Source organism: Falco biarmicus, chromosome 1, assembly GCF_023638135.1.
Source record: "Falco biarmicus isolate bFalBia1 chromosome 1, bFalBia1.pri, whole genome shotgun sequence".
Taxonomy (NCBI): Eukaryota; Metazoa; Chordata; class Aves; order Falconiformes; family Falconidae; genus Falco; species Falco biarmicus.
Window position 1 is genome coordinate 79,545,626 of NC_079288.1, and position 23,546 is coordinate 79,569,171.

Genomic DNA, 23,546 nt, shown 5'->3' on the forward strand with positions numbered 1-23,546 from the left:
ATCCTCATTCACCAATCCCAGATTTCTCTTAACTTACCAGATCTGTAACTGCCACCTGTTTCTTCTGACACAGGGGGACAATAAAAATAGACCAAAAAAGGCCACTCCCTGAGAAAGCAGTATTTTGCTACATACGAAGTATATCCAGGTGCTGTTTCAGGGTCTTGCTCAGATGTTGGTCTAGTGGGCAAACATCAGGCTTATAGCTCCTAAATAGCTGGTGGTGGTGCATAAAGAATGTTTGATGGATACAGCTCAACACTAACTCCGAGTTATTATGCACCAGCTCTGGCAGAAGCTAGACAGGCATGTTAGCACACAGCTGTGCTAAGTCCACCTAAGAGGCAGATTATGACCATGAATCCAGATCATATATTAGCTTAGATGACCAGTTTTAGATGAAAGCTGTCTTGGGAGATGGATGTTCCTAACACAACATGCCATACGCATTCTCCCCCTTCCCACTCCTCCCAATAGCTTTCTGAGTGTTATAACGAAATGAGATACCCATTACTGTACATCTCCTTCAGCTTCCGATGCTGTAGAGGAACATGTGTACTACTCTACCCTTCACTCTCCAATACCCTCTTTGGGGAATAATTTCAGGAGTTTCTTCTGCTCAGCTTTTAGATTTCCTAATGGAGGAGAGACCTTAAGTGGGAGGGGAAAAAAGAAAACTACACAAAAATAACTATCAATTATTTCACTGTTGCCCATAGAAGTCTAGGTAATAAAAGCCTTAGGCCAGACTTAAAAGTTGACAGTGTTTAAATTCCTAATTCAGAAAATTAAAGATAGTTATGGGTTCATGGAGCCCTTGACATTTTTATTTTTTTACACAACTACTGGATTTAATTAAGTAGCTAACATATAAACCACATATATTTAATAAACAGATATTAATCACTAGAGTTTTATATGCTAGCAATGCATATATTTGTATACAATCTCTAGAAAGCTTACCTCATCAACATGTTCACAGATGTGGGATATAAACCAACCACTGCCCCATTTTCCTCACTGTTTCGTTTTGCTTTAACTTTTAAGCAGAGAATTTGTTGTTTCCAAAAAGAGCAACAACTGACTTATGGATCAAAGTGAGCAAAGCTGACATTGCAATGCAAGCCATGACTAAGCTAACACTTTTGATAGCATAGGCATAATTAGTATCTAGAATAAAGATGGGCATCTGAAAATTTAGATCTAGAACAGTGATGTCCCCTGGGCTGCCAGCCGGACACTTCTATCTAGCCTGCTACCTTTCCCTGGAGAAGACAAGGAACAGCTATTTAGAGGCTACAAACACTGCCCCAACAGCTGATCACATCCTCCATCTGTTCGCAGCTCAACACAGACCACTGAACTGCTGCCAAAGCAGTTAAAAAAAAAAATAATCCAGCAGCTTTTTCTAAGAGCAATTGCCATCCATGCACACTCCCAGAAATTAGTCCTAGCTGCCTACTGCGGCACAGGGCTCCCAGCCCATCCTGCACCACCAGCAATTCACCTCCCACAGCCACGTTCTAAGACGAGTAGAAGATGAGACCGTAAGAGAAGCCTTAAAGCCCAGATGCCATGGCAAGTCTAATCTAGATCAAGGCAGTCCAAAGCTCTGGACTTCAAAACAATGACTTCTGTAACCCTGTACAAACTTATTTACCTGGATGATTGTGGTCTCATGTTTTTCAGGTTCCTTCAGAAGTAAACACTTGACAAAGCTACTGCAAACCAGCTCAACATGTTAAAAAGGAGGACTATTGTAAAGTTCTACTGTACACAATAACTTAAGTTCATGACATTCCACCATAAGTAAAACTACGGAGGCATTTGCAAACTTTCATTTTATTTCTCCAGGCCTGAGAAAAGACTATGCACAGCAATATTTCATGGAAGTACCCAGAGCTTTTCTTCTGAGAAATGCATAGTGGAGTTAATCTTTTGTTTCCTCCCTATAAACAAGCAAAGCTGTTCTTTCAGTTTTAAGAAATGACCTAGGGGGTCACTTATCTCAACCCTTTTGAGCTCCAACTTTTTTTTTTTTTCCTCTTTGAAAGAAGTCATAACAGAATAGGCAACTAGAGGCTAAGCATGGCCTCCTACAGAGATTTTTCATACCATCCAACTTTGGCACCCAGCTTGTACCCAAGTCCCTCAAGGCTTCATTTAATAAAGAGTGGAGAGAGATGACCCGTCTACAGAGTGATGCAGAACAGCAGTGCCTCCCTCTCAGATGCCTGAGTATGTTCTGTCATAACTAGGAATTTTGAGATAGAGAACTACATTTGTGGCTTGTGCAATGGAAGGTAAGTTGATTATTTAAGATCCTGGTTAAAGTTCACACTCCAAGAAAGTTTTTCTCCAGCACTATCACTGGTCCAACATGAACAGCTTCAGTTCAACAGCCTCAGACAGGCTTGCAGGCAAACCCATTCATTCTTCCCCTAAAATCCACTTTGTAAAACAATGCTCAAGCTAGCTTCAGCACCACTAAAGCAGGTGTACATTTATATATATATATATATATAAATTTTATATAGAAAAGATATAAAAAAGAAAATCCATACTCCAAGATAATTGCTACGTTGCTCAGACCTATCTTTAATACTGTTTCTGGTGTGTTCCTTACATGGCTAGGAGGTGAAGGTCAATAGCGTCACAGGCTGTGTTGAATTTTTACAATATAAAAATTAAGAATTCTCTTGTCAAAAAAAACAATGGCATACTTGTTTTGTTACATTCTCAGACAAGCCTCAGTTTGGGCAGTTCCCGTAATGACTTTAAAAGCAGCATCATAAACATCATTTCGCAGTTGAACTCTTCATTTGCAGCATAATAAATTTGGAACTTGCAGATTAAGATAGCAGCAGAGAAAGAGAACTCAACTGCAGCATTCTTCTATCCATTTGATTCAAATTTTTCCTTCTGTTTAATTTCCTGGGAAAATTTCACACATGGAATACTCTTTCTCACAACAGAGCAGTCCAAAGCTACCTCAGTTGTTATTAAAAAAATACGTCACCACAAGAAAGGAAAATGTGGAAACTGTTTTCATTATCTTCATAGAAAAGGATATATGACCTCCTTTCACACCAGTAAAGGAGCCCCAACAAATATTGTATCTTCTTTGATTACCTAAATCCATATAAACCTGGAACACTGCCTAGCACATCCATGAAGCCCCATACATCCTAATCAAAGCAACTTTATTTCCCAGTTATTCCTCCTAATCACATCTCCACAACACATCTTCAGCAGACCTGTATTTGTTAAGGACCACCCCTGCTACACATACATCAGGGACTAAGCATTATTCTTGTATGCACCCAACACCACCAAATTGATTTTCCACAGCCACTAAGCATGCCTTGCCAGCCAAGGAGATGAGCGTAAGCCTGGATCCCTTCTTTACAAAGACTGTAAAGGAGAAGGGAGCCCTCAGATCCTTTCAAGATGGGATACCACTACAAAAGGATGCATGCCATAACCAACGAAATAATGTGGTATTAAATACCTAAATGATGCTTCAGGTACTAATTGGGACCAAAAAAACCTGTAGACAAGAACCCTGAATATTCTATCAATACACACCTATTTCAGAACTAACTTTTCATATTAATCCAGTTCCAAATTAAATCAATAATGTTTTGTTTTCACAGTCAAGAAACGAAAGTTTGGAAGGGAAAGGAGCCACTATGTTTTTCTTAAGAGTAAAAGGCTTCTCTCTCAATCTCTCAACCGTTTTGCAAGCAATACAGTAAGGGGGGGGGGGGGGGGGGGGGGGGCAGAGGGAGCAAACCATTTGCCTTCACACCTTGCATCAACTGTCTCATAACAAAGCCACAAGAGAATACTGAGCTAGTACAAGTACAGATTAGACACTGCTGAACCAGATGCCGTTTTTTTCAGACATCCTTTCCACATGTTTCATTTAACAATTCACAACTGATTATTCTCATTATCAGTTGACCATGATATAGCAGGTGCAGGAGGTGGGGAAGAAATGGAGCACTCAGACTGGATATACATTAAGGTCATGGGTACACACAGGCACACACTTCCCAGGGGCAGTATTATAAGATCTGAAAGAACCACTAATACGTGTGCCTGTGCTCTCAGATCTATTCACTTAAAAATGTGAATGGTATGCAAATGTTCAGCTTGTTTTAAAGTTTGAAATGTTCTAGTTAGAATCACTTAAATCACAATAGATTCTCTTTCTAAATTAGCAAGTTAGCTCAACCGTACCACCTAAACGCAATGCTAATAGTTTCATTCCATTCTGTTGCATCTCCTTTTATTTAAAAAACTAAGCAGAGATAAGCTCTTCAGGGTAGGGACTACATGTCTATTTCAAAAAAAAGAGAGTGAACTGCATTTAGTCAGAGGAACAAATATGCTACAAGACTTAAAAAGACTTACTTTTCACTGAGTAAGTGTTATCAGCGTTTAGAAGTCCCTGCTTCCTCAGCCTGAAGAGTAGACGTTACAGTACTATTCTCTTTATTGGAAATTATCTAGTTTACCTGAGCTTTGATAAAAACTGGCCAAAGTAAGTTTGCTTTCGGAGAGGAGGAGGTCCTACATAAAAGTACAAAAGCTAGCTATTTGCTGAACTTCCGAGTTCCTGACAAAGCTCCTCTTTTGTATACTATTTCTTTTGACTGTTTGAATCATGGAGGGGGAAGAGAGAAAAGGGAAAAATCTCACACAACAAATCAAGCTCAGATAGCAGTGAAATGCCATGAACTATGAAGCTGTTGAAAAAACTGGTCTAAAAGGTGGCAATATATTGTCTGATATGTATAGAATCTCTATTTAAAAAGCAGTATCTCATAGTAACAGATTAGTCCAGTGAAATATTTTATGGAAATCCTAAACCAGACAGCTCTCAAACATAAGACGACAATATATAACTACACTCGACAAATAAAAAATACTTTGAAAAATGCAAGTGAGAGAATTGTAAAATGGCTATTAAATTATTCCCCTTAATAACATAAGATCAGTCTGGTCTGTAACAAAAAATGCTCCTGTAGCTGATCAGCCACTGACATACAACTCTTCAAAGTACCTGCACATACTAAGGAACAGCCCATTTTACTACAGCATATCCGAGTTATGCAGTGGTTGATACAGATAATCAAATGCATCTCATAGCATCAAGAATCCAACCGTAGTCAAAAATTTATAGGATCAAATTATGAAGGCCTGATGCAATGCATTACTGAATTAAAAAAAACAAAACAAAACACAAAAAAACCACTAAAAAAACCAACAGAAAGCAAAATCTATTTCTTTAAATATATACATTAAACTTCAAAGTATTTATTTTATTTTCTGGTTACCAATTACTGTTGTTTATAGGATAGTTGACTCCTCACTCCGTAACATTGCTGTAAATAGTTCTGTAAGGAAAAAACATTACTGCTGGGGAAGTCCTGCAGCAGCACCACACAACAAAATGATTTTGTTTGAGATTCCAGGTAAAATCAACAGTTACAGGTTTCCAAAACTGAGATACTCCCTTGCACTGAAACACTGCCAAACCATCCTTAATTTCACTATCATTCCAAAACATCTGACAATACTAGAGAGGATGAATTTGGATGCCATAAAGCATGTGCATGGGGCAATGTAGCTTCCAGGAAGATTCCATTAGGAGGTGCCCACCTGCATCCCAGAACAAGACTCAGCACATACTCTAATGCAGAATTTACCCTACAGTCTTAAAAAAAACCTCTCCAGATAAGATGTACAAAAACCTCAATTAAAATATATTTGTTAGCTCTAACAGGCTTAGCTAGAATTTCAATAATGGCACAACACGTGCTTTTAGTTTCAACTGTAAATATAGCCATTTTAAAACTCCGTTCAACCTGTTTTAGAAAGCATGCTGAAATTGTATCTCATTCTGAACAATCATTGACACACAAAAATGCAGTGCACACAGGGATTATTCCTTAAATGCCATGTTTCACACTATTTCAGAGAAGTTTTGGAAGAAGCATCTAATAGAACATTAGTAGAAGGATGTGCGTACCACATCCAGAATGGATGCCCTAAAACCAAGGAAGTGACAAAAGCAGGAAATAGAAAGGATGCTAACAAGTAAAAAACATCATGCTGTGCAGCAAATTCTGGGGGCTTTAATGCTTTATATATTTTCAGAGATTCCACATTAAAGTTTGTCCAGCAGAGAATTGGCTGATGATTTCTCTTAACCACTAGCAGAAATTTTACAATATTCAGTGTAAGATGAAAGTAAAGCAACTCTGGTTACTACCTTACAGCTATTAGTGCATTGCTTACTCTCCATCCAGCCAAAGCACTGTATCTAATTTGTAAGTGATCAGTCATGTAAAATACAGTTTTCTTTCTCAGCTTCATCCAGAAACAACATATGCTAGTCTTTCACTCAAAGAATGAAGTCTTGAACATGTACCCTTAACCAGCAAATTATTAATCATTAAGGAGATTACTTTTTCACATAAGTGATAGTCATGTAATGATGCTTTAAGATTTCATCTTTCCTTTCATCTTTGAAGCAAGACTGTCAGTTAACTTTTAAGTCATCACCATTGGAAAGGTATTGAAAACGTCAAGAAAAAGGTCACTGAAACCAGTATCGAGGAAGTAACACCAACTTTAAAGGAGTATTACAGAGTATATGCATTTACCCTTCAGAACCTGAGCACAGGGATTTATCTATCCTCAAAATCTAATTCTAAGATGCTTTTTGATTAATTAAGGTCTGTGTTACAGGTTTATTCTTGCTTAACTGAACTATTTAACAGACTTCTTAATTCCTTGCTTGGCCATCAGTCTTCAGAATCACTTAAGTGAAATGGAAACTTTTCACAAATTGTATACACATCTAAAAGTACAAGCAGAAAAGATCCATCAAGACAAAGTTACAAATACAAAGTAACAAGTTGTGCATACTTATAAGGGTATGAATAAGTTATCAGTACATGTAACACAATTATTTTCCCGGAAATTTAGTGCTGAAATACTGTATTTAATTTTGAAGAAATGACTTATACTTTCCAAGCAAAGACTCCTGAAGACTGAGAAATTTTATTAGGAACTACCTAATCTGAAAGAAAGAAGAAACGTGAAGTAGGAAGACTAGCAGTGATGTCACCCTTTTCAGACAAATTTCAGAAAAAGATCAGATACAGTATGATTAGGTTAGAACCTAATCTAGTCCTAGGCTACATATAACCACAAGATACTGACATCAAAATATTCAGGGAATAGCGGAGCCTTTGCTATTTGAACATCTATGTCCCATTCTGCATATTGCTCCACTTCTTGTTTTATTTCCCTTGGCATTATCACGCTTATTCCAACAATACCTAGGAACCTGTACCTGGAAGAGCTTACAATTTAAGATACAAAACAAAACAAGATGCATCTTCCTGCCAGAGGTTTAACTAGAACAGAGCTTAGTGATGACTTGCAAAGTTACAAATAAAACTTGCACCCCTCTTTACCATTATGCACATCATTCTTCTTCTTCATTATGCACATAAATCATATAAGGGCTACTGTCCCAAAAGGAAATTATGCCTGAAATAAGCACCAGATTAGGTCAGACATACAGAAACGGTTAATCTAAAGCACTGTGGATTTTGGATAACCAACTCTGAGTGTGCAGAAAGACAAGTTTTAAAGGGGAGTGGGGTAGAATTAAAAACAATCATTAAAACGCTTGTTGACCTAGCAAAATAGATGGGCATAAAGTCATGTGGAGAACAAAACCCCCATTTGTTACATCATGGTGTTTCAGACACCCTACATCACAAAAGCCATTTCTTCTATTTCCCCCTCACGTGTACAACAAGTTTATGGGGGAGAGAGAGGAAACAGAGCAGGCTGTATGACATACACATGGAAATCTGAAGACGCTGTCAGCAGGAAATGCTTTTGTAAATATGATACCTAAATGCAAGCTTAGCGTAGATAACAAAAAATTGGGGGGAACCTTCATGAGAGAAAGGAACGTAACTTATTTCCTCTTTTGCCACTTAAGCCAGAAGGATACCTTTCTAAAGGCCTAATCCTTGAGCAATTTTTCCTGAAAAAAGACCAAATAAACCACGCAATCTGTTCCCAGTAAATTTTCCCGTATTAGAGAATAACGTAACAGATCTATATTATTCAGAGGCACCAGAGTGCAAACCACAGCCCAAGCTACAATGAACCTCCTGTGCTTTAATGAAGTTGCCCGCTGCAAAAAGGGCTCCAACATCAACGGGGAAAAAACCATACACAATGGTATATTTTCTCATTTTCAAGGCCTATTACTTACAGCTCCTCCACTAAGGTGGGGTCCGAGCCGAAGACCCCCGCCAGTGGGGACCCCGGAGCTGGCTCCTGCCGGGATTTCAGGAGAAACCCCAGGACGCCCCGGCCCCGAGCAGCCGGCGTTGCCCTTCCCCCACAAAGGGTGGGGAGCCGGGGCCACTGCCCAGTCCCAGCGCCCCGCCACCCAGGGCAGCGCCGCGGCCCCCCGCCGCTGGCAGAGGCCCAGCACCCGCCACCCCCGCCCCGCCGAGGCCTCAGGGCCCGCACCCGCCGAAGGGGGCAGGCGGGGAGGGCGGATGGCGCGGCGAACCCCCCCGGCCGCCAGCGCCGCCCGCGTGGGTGTGTGCCGGACCCGCCGCAGCGGGATGTCACCGCCGCCCGCCTCGGGCCCCCCCTCACCTCGCTGTGTCCCGCCGCGGCCCCGGCGCCGCCCAAGGCTCCGTTGCCGGCGGCCGCCGCCGGCGCTGTCAGCAGGCCGCCCACCGCGCTCGGAGAGGCGGCGGCCGCCTGGGTCGCAGCCCGCAAAGGGGCCGCTCCCGCCGCCGCCCCGGCTTTGCCCAGGCCGCCGGCGCCGCCGCCGCCGCTGGGTCCCGGCCCGCCGGTGCTGCTGAGGCCGCCGCCCCGCTTGTTCTTCCGCCGCTTGGCTCCGCGCTTGGCGTCGGCCGGACTCATCGCGCCTGACACCCGGGCAAGGGAGGAGGGAGCGGGGGGGAGGAGGAGAAGGAGGAGGAGGGGAAGGGGCGCAGGGCCGCCGCGAGCGCCCGGGAGCGGAGGGGACGGGCAGGGCCGGGGCACGGGCCACCCCGGGCGCCGAGGAGCTGAGCGCACCGACTGTCACGGCAACGGGGACTCCCTCGGCCCCAGCGCCGCTGACCAGAGTTACCGTCCAATATGGCGGACACAAGGGGAAAGTGATCCCCCTTTACGTCGGGGGGCTCCCCCTTGCGCTGACGGGAACCAGCCCCGCGAGGCACGCCGGGATACGTAGTTCCCGCGCCGCCGCGCAGCCCGCCTCAGGGCAACGTTGGACTACGACTCCCGGCGTGCACTGCGAGACCCGCCTGGGCGCGGCCGGTGAGCTCATCCGTCCCCGCGATGCTCGCTGGGAGCTGTAGTCCTCCCCGCCGCCGTTAGCCCCGCCGGCCGACGTTGCCACCCCGGTCAAGGGACTACACCGCCGCCCGGGAGCCGGCGAGCACCACGTGACGCGCGACCCCGCGCCTTAAAGGGGCCGCAGCTCCCCATGTCTCCCGTAGGGGCCGTGGTGCCAAGTGCCGCGTTCCCTCAGAGCTAGCGGATGGGCGCGCCCCCGCGGAAGGGGCCGCAGCCTGCCCGGCGCGCTGCCGGAACACAGCTCTTCGGTGGGCAACCGCTTTAGCGTCGCGTGGTGCTTAGGGCCACCGGCTTTGTGGGGGCTCTGTCCCCCTACCGCGGCCCTCAGCACCCCACAAAGCCCACCCTCCCCACTTCCCGGGCAGGGCCGGCAGAAGCTGGAGGTTACACCTCTCCCTGCTCCGCCTGAGGCGCCCCCAGGCCGGTGGGCCTCAGCCACATGCTCTCCTCGCACCTGAGGTGCCGGCCTCCAGCTTAGGCCAAAGCAGGCGCCGCTGTAGGCTGCCGTTAGCCATGGCTGGCATGCCGCTTCTGCCACCGTCACCTGCCGGCAGGTTGCAGGCCGCTGCCTCGATCACCATTGAATCCCTGGGCCATTCTCCACAACACTCCATCATGCATAGGGCCCCAGGAAAGATGGAATGCTACAGTGCTGGGCTTTGACGTGATGGGGCAGCGTGATGTAAAAATAATAGCTATGAGCATGTTAAACCCAGTGATAACTTATGGCAGCATAAATCTTACTGCAGCATTGAGATTTTGATGGTGTTGTGTGGTAGTGGTGGTGGGGTCAGAGCATAGTTCAGGGGCACCAGCACGTTTGCCTTTCTTTTTCCAATGACTGTACGTGCTTAAAAGGTCACAGAAAAGACAGCTCGGGAATTCGGGGAGAGAAAGGGAAGGCAGCACTAATTTCACTGTGTCCTGATGATGTCCTCCAGTAGAAGCTACCATCCATGTTGAAGCTGTTCCAGGCTTAGTTTGCCTTGTTAACATGTGGAAGAGCTTTGCATGTACACATGGGCAGCTGTTAAACCAGGAGAACATGTTTGTTCATTATGTGGTCAAGTAAATAGTGAGTTTTTTGGGGCAGGGCCCTAGTCCTCTTAAATGCACTCAGTGCTCAGGAGGACACATAGCACAGCATAAACAGCAAATAGAAACAGCAAATAGTAGTGGCAGAGTAGGGGCTATATAAAAGTCACACAATTGTATGCAGCCTTTTGCCACAAACATAAATTCCAGGCCTTATACTATAAATTGGAAGTTGACTTCATGTGACATCTCTTAATATATGGCATTATTTTCAGAGCTAACATCTTTCACTCGAAATGGTGACATGTCTTATTTCACTCTTATATAGGGCCGTCTTTATCTTCCTTTCAGAATTATATTTTCACTTGGTCCCCGTTCATTTAACACCATGCTTCTGAAAGAAAGATTACAGCTCTGTCAGTCTCTCTATCCCCTATGTATTACAGATAAAAAGCATTATTATGAGAAACTATTATAGTAAAATCACTCAACCGTACAGAAGCTAAAGTAATACTGCTTAGTCTGACATCACAGCATTTAATTCCCATACTCTCATTATAGAGACATAAATGTTTTCCTTTTACACTTCAGAAAATAAAGGCCATCCAGATGATTTTTTTTAAACACAGTTTTCAATATTAAAGAAAATTCACAGTGCGGAACAGTAAGTTTTTGTAAACTGTGCAGGTCAGAGTCTTTTTTTAAACCTGCAAGTAAATACTAGTACTCAGGGAAATGTATGTTTATGGTTTTGAACTGAACTCAGCTACCACACCTTGTTTTTAACTTACAATTAGCTGCTGAGCCGGTAGGTTGTTTTAGAAATGAACTTGCCAATTTGGCGGTAGATTTGAACATTTGTATGAACCGGAGCAAAAGGGAGAGAAAATTAATTTGACTGCTGTGAAGACCGACAGCTAAGTTTCTTGCCCTTACCTGAATCAAATTACTTAAAATGTTCCACCTCATCCCTAAGAAAATAAACTCAGTCATTTGAACAAACTAACTTTAATTTACCCCATTGTTAATTTAAAGCATGGCGATGCACTTCAAAATCCTTTGGGGGGAAAAATTATTTATACTCTGGAAACTTTTAAAATTTTCTGGGAATGACAGTTATAAAACATAACTGGATAAACAGTGCAGATCACTGCAGTGCTTTTCCATACTCTTTCTTTGAACAAGCCCAGTTTCAGCAGCATTGTAGTTTTCTCTGTGAGCCATAAAGTCAATAAAAGGCTGTACGAAGAGTTGTGCAGTTACCTTCAAGTTCTGCCTTCAAGATATGGAGGTGGCTGAGAAAGCTCAGTATGGTTTTGCTACCTCGCTGGAATATTTGAGCTGGTCTCCTGTTGATGTACAATGATGTAAGGAGTCCATACACTGAGCTGTTGTTATAACTTCCAAGTAAAAAATAAGAGATCTGCCAGTCATTACTGTTCTTGAAATATGGTCTCTGTGCCAGGTTGGTTAAAATTCATGGTTTCTTTAGTTTCAGGGGGGGTCTTAATCACATACTTAGTTCCCAATTTTGCAACTGCTACTTGGGGGTGTTAGTAATAGAATGAAGTCAAAAGAGCATCTCATACGCAAGGCAGCCCCAGGATGAGTGTAATACTGTCCTTGTGTTCCCCACTGTTCTGTAATTACCCCAATTCACAGAACTATTGTGTTATTTACATTTCCAAAACTTTACTTTGGGGTCCTGGTTTCCTCTCCAGTTTCTCTCCATTTTTCTCATATAGCTACAGTTTCACTGACGTTAACATTACACAACTCAAGCAATTTGTCAATGTAATTGTTCTGCAACAAGCGCTAATTTGGCTTTGCTGTCCAACAAGCTGTCATTTTAATAGCAAGTTCATTTTTCTAAAAGACTTCTCTACAGGAGAGTGAACATGCAGGTGTGTGGGTATAGGGAAGAATGTATTCACACCTAAGTGGAAACACGAAAGAAAATACTGAGCCCAGAGACTTCATCTCGTGTGAGTGTTAACAGAGGCTGTGGCATTAGAGGTCCATGTTGTTCACCTGCAGAGGCTGTTCTGTCTTTTCTCCAGGTTGGGTTAAGAGGACCTGCTGTACTGGACCTCGCGACAGCACAGTATGAGGACTGGATAGGGCTCTTCCAGCCTTGCATTTCTGTCATTTGGATTTAAGAATCATCATAACAGTGAGAGACCCCCTCCATGCATACCAAACTCACATCCCACCACTCTTTGAGAAAGCACCTGGTGGTGACTGAGGTCTCACACAAGAGCTCTGTCTGTTGGTCACATGGCAATAGTCTCATGATTGCAAACTGGCACATAGATCACTAAAGCAGCATCACAAAATATATCTACACCAAACACCTTTTAATCAGCTTACCTCCAGCTCTGATACCCAATGCCAATGCCAGAGTATCTGAGCTCCTTCTGTGTACAATGGATATTGACAACAAGTTCCTGCATGGCCTTCACAGAGTCTAGCCACTGCCTCTTTTTCAAAGAAAAAAAGGGTTCTCAGGATGAGGTTATTGATTTATTGGCTTTGGTTGAGAGAGTTTTTGGTTGCTTGGTGGGACTAAACTGAAGAATGATGGCAGGCAACATTCTTCTAGCAAGGCTTTCTGTAAAGCAAAGGGCTGCAAGTTTTCCTTTGCATGGCTAAATTCAGTCTCACCCAGTCTCCTCTGGAACTTGTCTCACAACCAGATGCCTCAGCTGAGAAAACTTTATATAATGCTGAAAATGTTTAGAGCAAAATAAAAGGAATCTCACATGTTGTATAATAAAATTTGATTTCAGGAGCTTTATGACCCCTTTGGCTTTATGGTTGTTGGCTTTTCCCTAGATGATCTTCACTGGTCCTTAAACAATGTGTTCTTTAAAGCCATAAGCACAGAGGTCTCGTGGAAAGTTGGACTTGCTCCAGAGCATCTGCCATGAAGAACAATATCCCAGGGAAACCTTGACTTGGTACTCGCTGTAGGTGAGAAGATGTGTGATTCCTGGGTTCTTATTCACAGTGAAAAGACATTGAAAGACTCCTGTGTTATGCTGAACTTAGAAACAATAAATGCAGAAGCAGAGAAGCAAGTTTTTCCCCCCCTCTCAAATACCTCAGTAACTAAACTGAATGAAGTTCTGTTTATTACAAAGGGAATGCTAGAACACGTATGTCTACTAAACTGATCTTAGTTCAGCACCTTTTATCCCAAAATTTCTTTGATTCTCAGCTTAACTCATAGACTCTTCCAGCCTGTTCTGAAGAATGTCCTTTGAAAGATAACCTGCATTTTACAAAGCATTGCTTATTTCTGGCCATTGAAATACGGGTTACGTCATGTCATGTTGCTCTCTGCCAGCTGACATTTTACGTAATGAAATATGGGGCCTTTTTGCATTAAAAAGCCACGTTGCTGTCCCTTGTTGCCTACTGAAACAGTTACAAAGAAACATTTTGCACATCAGTACCAAGACTGCAGATCCCGGTCCCAGCTTTTCCTGACAAAAGCATGAGATATACCTGCACGTAGGAAACGTTGCGACTGCAGGTTGCTGGCACACAGCTGGAGGATGTCCTACCAGCAATACCAGCAGCAGTTAAAAATGAAGCAGAGAAGCTCGGTCAAGTCTGCCCTCAGATGCTTTCAAACCCTTGAAATAAAGTGTGTGGAGAATGAAATTTAGTCTCTCAGATAGAGTTTTGGGAGAAAATCCAATTTCCACCTTTCAGCATAGGTGTTAACCTACACATTCAGAGCTTTGCTGATGTGCTGAGGGAGTGAAGAGGATATTTCCATAGTGTGATCTTCTCTATTCACAGAGTCCCTGCGCCGTAGGAAAATGCAGCAGTAGTTTCCTTGCTCACAGTTTCCAGCCCTGTCTGCCCAGCCCCAGCCAGCTCTGTGCCTTGAGGAGCCCAGGCTCTCCGCTCCCTCCGAAGGCCATGATCACCAGGGATGTTCACCTTCTCTGCCTTTTCCTTCCATCGTTTTTGCCAATAACCCCTAAAATTAAGCAATGGTGGCCATTTGCTGAGAGATCTCCCAGCATTTTGAGTTGGTTCTGCCTGTTGGGTCAGAATTATTCTAGCAGTGTTTCCTCCTGTTTCCAACTACTGCTGTATAACAAGGTTTGGGCTCTTTTGACCCTTTCATTTCACTTTTTAGAAGATGCTAAATCCACCCGTCAGTTTTAATCCAGGGTATGACAGCTGAATGGTTAGAACTTGCCTCCTGGCAGCCATTAGCACCTACAAGCACATGTCCAATTTCAGTGTGCGTGGTGCTGATAGAAGCATGTTCTGCTTTTGCACTCATTGATCTTGAGCTTTTTAACGTTATCAAAATGAACAATACAGCTTGTGAATCTTTGCGACTGTTTATCATTCTGCTTCTTTGGCTTTTAAATTTATCACCACAGGGGAAGAAAGAATATCTTATTACTCTTCTGTCATCTGTTTCCTCAACATATCCCAAATAATTTATTTTTCCCTACCATTGAGTTGTGATTGTAGTAGCAGACCTCTTCATAACATGAGGCTGCACAACAGAGCTCACGGATAAGCCAGGTTTCAACCCTATGTCTGAGAAACCTATGCCAGCGAAAAGGGATAAAGATTTCCAGTTTCTCTAGGTCTTCTGTAATGTGTCAGTCCCTGTTCCTGTCCCCACCGTGAGCAGAGTCTGAGAGAGAAGAGGTACATCAAAAGCCTCTAGGTCCTTTACAGGAACGGATGCAAACCCCCATGAACCTGTTATCTTTGCACACTAGGCTGTGGTTCAGACACCTACCACCAAAGCGTGATGCTTTAGCTACTTGACACAGTGGAGGAAAAGTCACCAAAACTAAGTTTTGCTGCTTTTGCTTAACAAGGTTAACCTGAATCACCCGATGCCATGCAGAAGACACATCTCATGTTTGGAGTGAGGGTTTTGGCTGTAGAACATATCAGTTTAAGTACTAAAAAGCTAGAAAAGCTAATTTCTTTAAGCTGTTGCTAGCAGTACTGTGCAAAGGAAACCAAACCATATGCTACCACCTTGTCTCAGTGACCTGCTTAAGATTTTTTTTATTCCACCAATTACTTTCAGTCCCATTTGACAGAGGCAGAGATCCCCCAGATACACCATCCCAGAAGTTTTAGGCAGACAGTAACTTTCACTTCTCCAGGGCAGCCCCACAAAGGGAAAAACATTTTCAATCTCTTATCAGTAACGAGAGACAAGAACCCACTGGCCAGTCAGCCCATGCATAACTTGAAGCCGCTTGCCCAAGGCATCGAGGAAATGAGAGAGCTGGGAGGGAAGGGAAGGAACGTGGAGATGCAGAGTCCAACCCCATGGGAAACTTTATTGCCACTCTCCATCTAGCAGTGTATTCCCGTGAGGACTGAGATTCAGAGGTGGCCGCGCTGAGATGCCCCCATGCCTGCGGCACTGGGGGCTAGCACTTGGTCCAAGATCAAAGATACCAAAACCAGCTGTGAAATTCCAGTCCAGACCAAATTCCTTACCACAATAAGAATCTGTACTTCAACTTAAATATTGAGTTTGCTTGATGAGATTATTGGAACTGACTGGGCTTGCCCCTGCATTGTCGAATCATTTCCATCTTGTCTCCTAAAGGTCTTTTATTCCTCAGAAAACTTGAGCAGTTAATACAATAACGTGATCCAAAAAGATGTTGAGTAGCAGAAACCTCACAGCAGCAAGTATAAATACACCTGGGTTTCGTCTGCAGGTCCTTTAAGACCTACCTGTTATTCTAACCAATTCACATCATTTGCACAGAGGGGCTTTTTGCTGGATTGATAAGCAGTGCGCTGTAAACAACCATTTCATGGTATTTATATGAATACAGGGTGTCATAATCCTGAGCTCCTCTCATCCCTACAGGAGAAAATATTAAAGGAAATTCCCCAAAGGGAAAGTCACATTTGGATAAGGCTGGCGTCACTCCAGAGTGTATGATTGCCAAAGAAAGGGAATTTACTTGACAAAGAATGAGAATATAGCATTATTTACCAGCTAAGAGCTGGTCCTGCAGGGGGTGGAACATCGTTTGCCTTGGTATCAGAGGAGACTGAGGCCACTCCACATACATCTCAGCCCCAGATTTAATAAACACTGACATGTTTGCACAGTGTGTGCTTGCAAGAGGCATTTCTATAAGTGCAAGGAGGCAGTTTGTGCATTAGTAAGGCTGGCAGAGACGTTTGCTGAGCCACTTCAGTATCAGAGTTATCAAGTGCAACAGCAACACCAAAAGCTTCAGCAGAGATGGGCTTGTTAATGTACACTGTTTCTGGGCAGAAACCATTAGCAGGAGGCTACAGTTGCTGGGTTTCAGGGCTTTTGCTAGTCTGAGTTTGTCTATCTATTTATTTTGAAGTAGTAAAAATGGCACATGCACCGGCTTGTTCGTGTATATGAGTAAAAGGGAACTTAACGCCTATGGTCACATTTAACATAAACATTTGAGCATACCTTTAACTCCAGAGAGGAACCGGGGTACAGTTATCCACCACGGTTTGTTTTTAAAGCATCTGCCTCCAGAGAGCATATCGTGCCATCAGCAATGTGCTGTTTGTTTGGGAAAGGGGTGGAACAAGGGAAGACTGGACACTGCAAACATTTTACCACATGCAAGCCTACAGTTGTAGAGAACACCAAGAGAGAGCGTGTAAACGCAGCTTCAAATGCACTGTGCATCGCTCCATCAATATCTGCCTTCTTTATCCCCCTGGCAAATACTGGAAAGCCTGGGCACAAAAGCAGCATCTTTCTTTCTTTTTTTCTTCTTCTGTGCTAGTCTTCCTCCCACGTCTCCCCATTCCCTCCAGGATGGTGCCCAAATGAATTTGGGCAAGACAGCTCTGCAAATTTAAATAGTCAGAAACTGTTTTTTTAAAGGTAATTTCCCCCCATCCTGGCTCATCAGTACGTGAGTCATGGCTGACTGAGAAATGAGAAGTTTTCTCTTCTCCCTTTTAAAATGTCCACATTATTGTAGGCAATTCGTGTCAAGGGAAACAGGCTGTAGTCGGGTTTGGTTACAATGACTTTATTTATACATATTTCTATCACATTTCAGCTTCTACAGGCCACATAAAAGCTCCACGTCTTCGGCTTAGGAAGCACTTTTAGTCACCTCTTTCAAAAATAAAAATATGACATTGCTGTTGTGCCAGATAAGAGATGGGTGTATTCTCTGAATTCTTTTATTTCTTGGTGACTAAATTAGAAACAGGCTGGACCAAAGAAGACATGTTTCATTGCATGACTGCAAATAAACAGTATATAAACCCGCTACATAGCGTGCTTCTATAAACAACCTGCTGCTGTGAGAAGTACTGCATGCTAAAGATTTACTTGAAAACCCTACGCTTCTCAAAGAAGGGTCACCTCTCTACATTTCAAGCAATTTTATTTGCTTCAAAGTGCAAAAGAAGGAAGTGGAAAATGTCTTTATTTAAAGTATATGGCAGCCGGATGCATCGTAGATAAAAAATAATGGTTAATAACTTTAATCCAGAAGGGGCAGCAGATTCAGCCTGAATGAATTCAAAAGCTTTGTCAAAGAGAGCCATTCATTTTTGGCAGCTTGAAAGATTAGAAGGCTGGCAGGGGAAGGGCTGCCAGAAATGTGGAAGATTCTCCACTGAGGATACCCTTTAGAAACTGGTCTAACCTGTGTTACCCCTTGGATGTTACTTGGTGCTCATGCTGTAGCTTAGGTTGTGCAGAGTCCGGGTTGAATTTCCTGTGGAATTCTGGGGATTCTGACCATTTGTTTAACGTCCTTGGGCTCTTTCCCTTGTATATAATGGAAATAAAAACCACTGTGCAAATCTTTCTTCTGAGCCTCTCCAGCACGGCATCTTACTGTTCCCAGAAAAAATCATGGAAGATTGCAGGGACCATATAAATCTGATCTATAACGTAGGTTGATCTGTAAAAAATGCTGCCGTAGTTGAACTAAACCATCATTTTCTCCTACAAAACACAACAGTAACATCATGTAAAAGTGAGTGGAATTATATAGGCACAGGTCAAATCACTATAAAACAATCTAAGAAGTCTAACACCGGCAGCGCTTGAAAAGCTGTGATCTCTGTTTTGTCATCCTGTTAACGATGGCTTGATGTTTGGGCAATTCAGATCTGCAGTAAGGAGTTATAAATCGACTGCCTTGTCACAGTATTTATGGTAGCTGGTTATAGCACCATCCCTCAAGCATTTATTAAAACAGCTTAAACACTTCTTTATTTTTAAATGGCAGTAATATACTAAATTGCTGTCTCATAGCAATGCAGTAACTGTTCTAGTTCTACCAGTTACATACAGCATTTCCTTAGCGCTTGCCTTGCTAAAGCCTTACAAAAAGACCACAGCTCCTGTTTCCTGACCCAGGGTGAGATGCTGGAGTCTGAAAACCATCGTGTTAAGCCAAAGGAGCTGCGGCGCTTTCCACTGTTTAAGACGCTGGTCTGCCTATAACTCAGGGAAATAGATCTGTCTGAGTTCACGCTGAGCATGTTCTTAGCTGTTAAAGTAAAATCTTCCTCCCCTCCCAGGTTTTAAAATGTGACCCTGTTATCCGGAGAATATCACTAACCATTTTTTTAAGTTCTGCATGAAATTGGCAATAGCTCCCACTGTTGCTCTTAAAGTGCAAGAAGTCTCATCTGTTTTGCCTGGTTAACTCGGGTGAGTTTTGACAGTGTTTTCTTCCTGTTACATTTGGAGGTCTAGTACAATGAAGGCTTTGCCTAACCCCAGCTGCAATTATTGGTAAGAACAGAAAGAAGAGGGAGAGTGGAGGAGAGATGAGAAGGGCACCCCTTAGGGCACACTGCAGTCTGTTGCGGAGACCAGAAAGGCTGTTGTGCTTTGGTGGAGAAACCTGGACACGTTGGGGTTCAGCTGTGGGCCGAGAGGGTCGTGTTTGGATTTGCTTGCTGTGTCATAAGAAAAAGCCTAATCCAAGAGGCGAAAGAGAGGAAGAAGGTGGTGCTATCAAAGCTGCCATGTCCAATGTCAGAAAAAACGAGAGAAGCAGCCGTTTCTACCTGGCCAAGCAGAGAAGTGAAGTAGCAGCCGGAGTGAAAAGCTGCCAGGTCCCCAGCGGTTGCTGGGCCAGGAGCACGACGTAGGCTTGGATGTAGTGAGGAGCAAATGAAGGAAATGGTGTGGCTGTGGAAAATGTCCCCTTAAAATACCCAAGAAACCAATGGCCTCACAGGGCTGCAAGTCCCAAAAGAGCTGGGAGAGCCAGTGAGTATCCCAGCAGCGAGTGTCACCAGAGGGGAGATAGTGACTGGAGGGAAGAAAGGAAAACGTGGATTTTTGGAGATGTTTCTGGGACTTCAGCTGTGGTGAGGGTATCCTGAAGAGAAACCAGCAAGCTGCTTGAGCGGCCAAGAGGGGAAGAGGTGAGGGTGAAGAAGCAGAAACCAGGAGGGGACGGCGCAGAAAACGCAACCTATGGAAAACAGAACAGAAGGCAAAGGGAACAAGGAAAGATGTTGAGGTTTTTGAGCCATCCCTTCTTCCACTTCCTTGGGCAGAGCACCTTTGCGGGACTGTGCACTATGGTTAAGTGTAGTGGTAATCTCAAAATGTCCCACTGCAAGCCATGTCCCCTCTGAGCAAAGGGTGAAACCTTTTTCTTTAAAAAAAAAAAACGAAAACAAAACCAAAATTGAAGCATTTTCTTAAAAGTTAATGTTTAAGGTACATCCAAATTATTGTAACCTGTTCTTTCTCAGCAAGTCCAGGCTCAGAGTAACCATGGCAACACCAAGCTCCCATTTTCTCCTTTTTTCCCCCCAGTTGTAACCGCTGTCAGGGAAGTTAGTCCTGGCTTTGCTGCAGCACTGGGGAGGCTGTGCATGGCTGCACATGTCCTCATGCTCAGGCCTTCAGCTGAAAAACCTAAACATCTGTAAATAAAAAGATTTTGCCCATGAACTCACCTCGTTCATAATAGCAGAGTTCTGCTTTTCCCAATAACAATGCTAATTAATGGTTTCCCCACGCAATCATTTCCCAAAGCCTGAGGCCCTGTTGCTGCCTCCATCATCTTGAGATGCAGGTGAGCTTCTTTTCCCAGACCCTCAGCCAGCACCAGAGACAGATGTTTGTATTTTTCCATTTGCTTCACTCTCGGTGAATCATTTGATCTTCTCAGCCCGAGGCAGCCTGCTAGGATCAAGGTAGTAACTGCTACTGCCTGCTTTATGGTTTGTAGCCGTCCTGCTTGGCTGCTGAGTTGTTCTGTGTGGCCACATCTTTCCTCTGAGGTTCACAGAGATACGAAGGGACCACCAACACGTGCACAACCCTGGTACCTCAGCAGGTGACAGCTTCTCCTGGCTTTATCTACGTGAGATAGTGTCCCCAGTCCTGAAGTCCTGTTTGCCTCCATCCATGACGGGAAATTGTGCATCAAGTTTTGCCAGTTCTTACGGATGCCACGTGTGGCTGCTGGCACTGGGAGGCATTGCCTCCCTCCTTTGGCAGCTGGCAGCGTGGCGTGCTGAAGGCTGCATGATGTGAGCTCCTGGGATGGACAGCGAGTTTTTCACCTGAAACGAAGACAGTAAGCTGGGCAAAGCTCGATTTCCACTCTACGTGCAGCATCTCCACCTTTGATGCTCCATCAAGACCAAGCATGGAGGAAAATGTCTTTTCAGTGTCAGGAGTGTTCTCAATACGTTTCACCTTTAGCAAAAGCATACTTCTTTCTGAAAACTGAAGTGATCCTCATTCTTACAGCATCCCCTTATCACCTCTAGAAATAAAGCTACGTACAAATATCACAGATAGCTGACAAGCTGAAGACAATTAGCGCGTGCTTTCTGGTCCCCAGTCGCACAGTCTCTGCTCACCTGCCGTTTTTCTGGCTTCCCTCTCACCAGCATCCCCAGTACTGTGTTTTGCTGTGAAAATATTACAAAGTACAGCTCAGTTCATGAGAAACACAACACAGCCAGGGGCACATGTAGCTGTCACATCACCACAGGCTGCAACACCCCTCTAGCACGATGACATCTCCCCCAACTCTGCCATCCCTTTTGCACGGGATGGCTCTTGAAAAATCCCCTGGTAATTAGATAAAACAAGCAGGATCCCCTTAGCCTGCGGCAGGACAAATGCTATAAGACTGACCTATACCATAGGTGCCTTCCCAGGCCTTCTCTTTGCCTTATTTATGGCAATGTGTCGGAAAGGATCTCTGGGGTGGCCAAAACAACATGGAGACATTATAGCTGACCCTGTGGCAGCCAGCAGCCCTATTCTATGTGCACAGAGTGAGGGTGGGTGACAATACGAGGCTGCTTGGATAAGGTGGGATTAAAGGAAGGTAGAAACAACAGCCTGACTTCATTCTACAGCTTTGTAAATGTCTGTGTTACTCACCTGTTTTTTTCTACAGGTTTTGCAACTGGTTTTCTGCTCTGTCTGAAATGAATAAACCTTTTCCATGGGAAGCTGCATGCATGCATTGCCATTTTGTCCATTAACAGCCTTAGATTTGCTGGCTCTGAGGCCATTCCTTTCTGCAGTGACATCGGCCTATGGAGGGTGTGATTTATTTTAGCATGACGCAATTCCTTGTAATGCAGGTTCTGTTGCTGCAACAGCCACAGGCTCCCTCCGTTGTGCAGAACATTTTGAGACAGCGCAAAGGCTCCTTGCAAAAGCAAGAGACACTGACAGACACACTGGGTGGACCTCCATCACTGATATTAACACCAGTCTTGGAAACAACATCCCGGGCCTGGGAACCAAGAACTGTGCGCCTAACCACATTCATCCCGCTGACCCCACCGTGCTCAGGGCTGTGGAGTCAAGGCTGACAGCCATAAGCATCAGCCCATGTCAATATGCATCCACCTGGGTAAGTTTACCTACCATACACAACAGAGTGAGAGCACTTTGGAGAAGGGCAATGCCTTTTTTTATTTCCCTGCAAAGCATCCTGCTCTCCTCTGGACACTGCATAAAGCCGCTCTGCCGTTTCCAAGGTGATGCCTGGAGGTGAAGCCTGTTATATATTCTCTTGCAGGTAGCAGCAGCTGTAGCTGAGAGATGCCCTTGGATGGGCCATTGTTTGAAAGGAGGTAGGAATAGGATGGAAGGAAAAGATCTATTTGTAATCATTTTTTAAAGACTGGTAAGAAAAAAAGACAAAATAGGGCATTTATTTTATGAGATGGTGTGTGTTTTCTAATGCAGTTCAAGTCCTTGTGCCTGGGAATGAGCGCTGTACCTACATTGTAAACAACAAAATAAATCATTTGGTCCTCCTTTAGCTCTGTCCTCTAAGGTGATAGTTACAAATATTATTCATGCCTGATATTAAGTCTTGAGTTGCCTGAGGAAGACTCTTGATTTTAAGGTTTCTTACTTTATAAAGCAAAAGGTGTATGTTCCTTTCCGTGAGTTCCTTAGAGGAGAGACTTGCACTCCTCTGCAGGAGAGGCAGCACTTGGCCCCTCACCGCCTCTGAGACCTCCTGAAATCTTGGGGAACGTTTTCCAAACTTCAGAACATCTTTCTGGAATTTCTTCTCCAGAGTTTTGCCACAAACTGCAAAAAAACCCACATTCACTTTAAGCTTGGTTTACTCTCACTGGAGTCTTTCTACCGAGCTTCTTCAGCTCAAAATTTCGTAACACCCCATGGTTTTGCAAGCAGTGGATGCTTGGTTTAAAAGCTATGTTTCGGTCTAAGAAAACAAGCAGAAAGCTGACCCCAGAAGATGCTTGTCTCCTTTTCGGTTTTCCTTCTGGTAATTCTGTGGGGAAACTGTAAGCATATGCTGTATGCGCTTGGATGTAATGGGCATTTCTTTAAAACATTAAAATCTGTTCTTGCAGGGTAGTCTTTGATGTCCAGCTAGGTCAGACCAACACCTGCCTCTGAGCAATCAATGACAGCTGTTTTAAAGGAAAATTGATAAAAACGGCCCTGGGACTCGAACACGGGCAGTTTGTAGGACATCTTTTCCCAGGGCAGTTTTGCCCAGTCCTGTAGAGTTCAAAATGAAATTAAAGCCTGGGAGATGGTAAGCAGCAGCACAGCATGGACG

The 23,546-nt window shown here is 43.9% G+C and overlaps 1 protein-coding gene across 3 annotated transcripts in view; it reads right to left on the bottom strand.

Moving 5' to 3' along the window:
- The window catches only part of FAM193A (family with sequence similarity 193 member A), a 90,450-nt gene extending 81,224 nt beyond the window's left edge, over positions 1–9,226 (bottom strand). For all 3 annotated transcript variants that reach the window (XM_056339755.1, XM_056339747.1, XM_056339765.1), the window contains exon 1: positions 8,710–9,226. In XM_056339755.1, the coding sequence (XP_056195730.1) occupies positions 8,710–8,982 (273 nt within the window). In that variant the 5' untranslated portion in view covers positions 8,983–9,226. The remainder of the gene's footprint in view (positions 1–8,709) is intronic.
- Between the last annotated feature and the right edge of the window lie 14,320 nt (positions 9,227–23,546).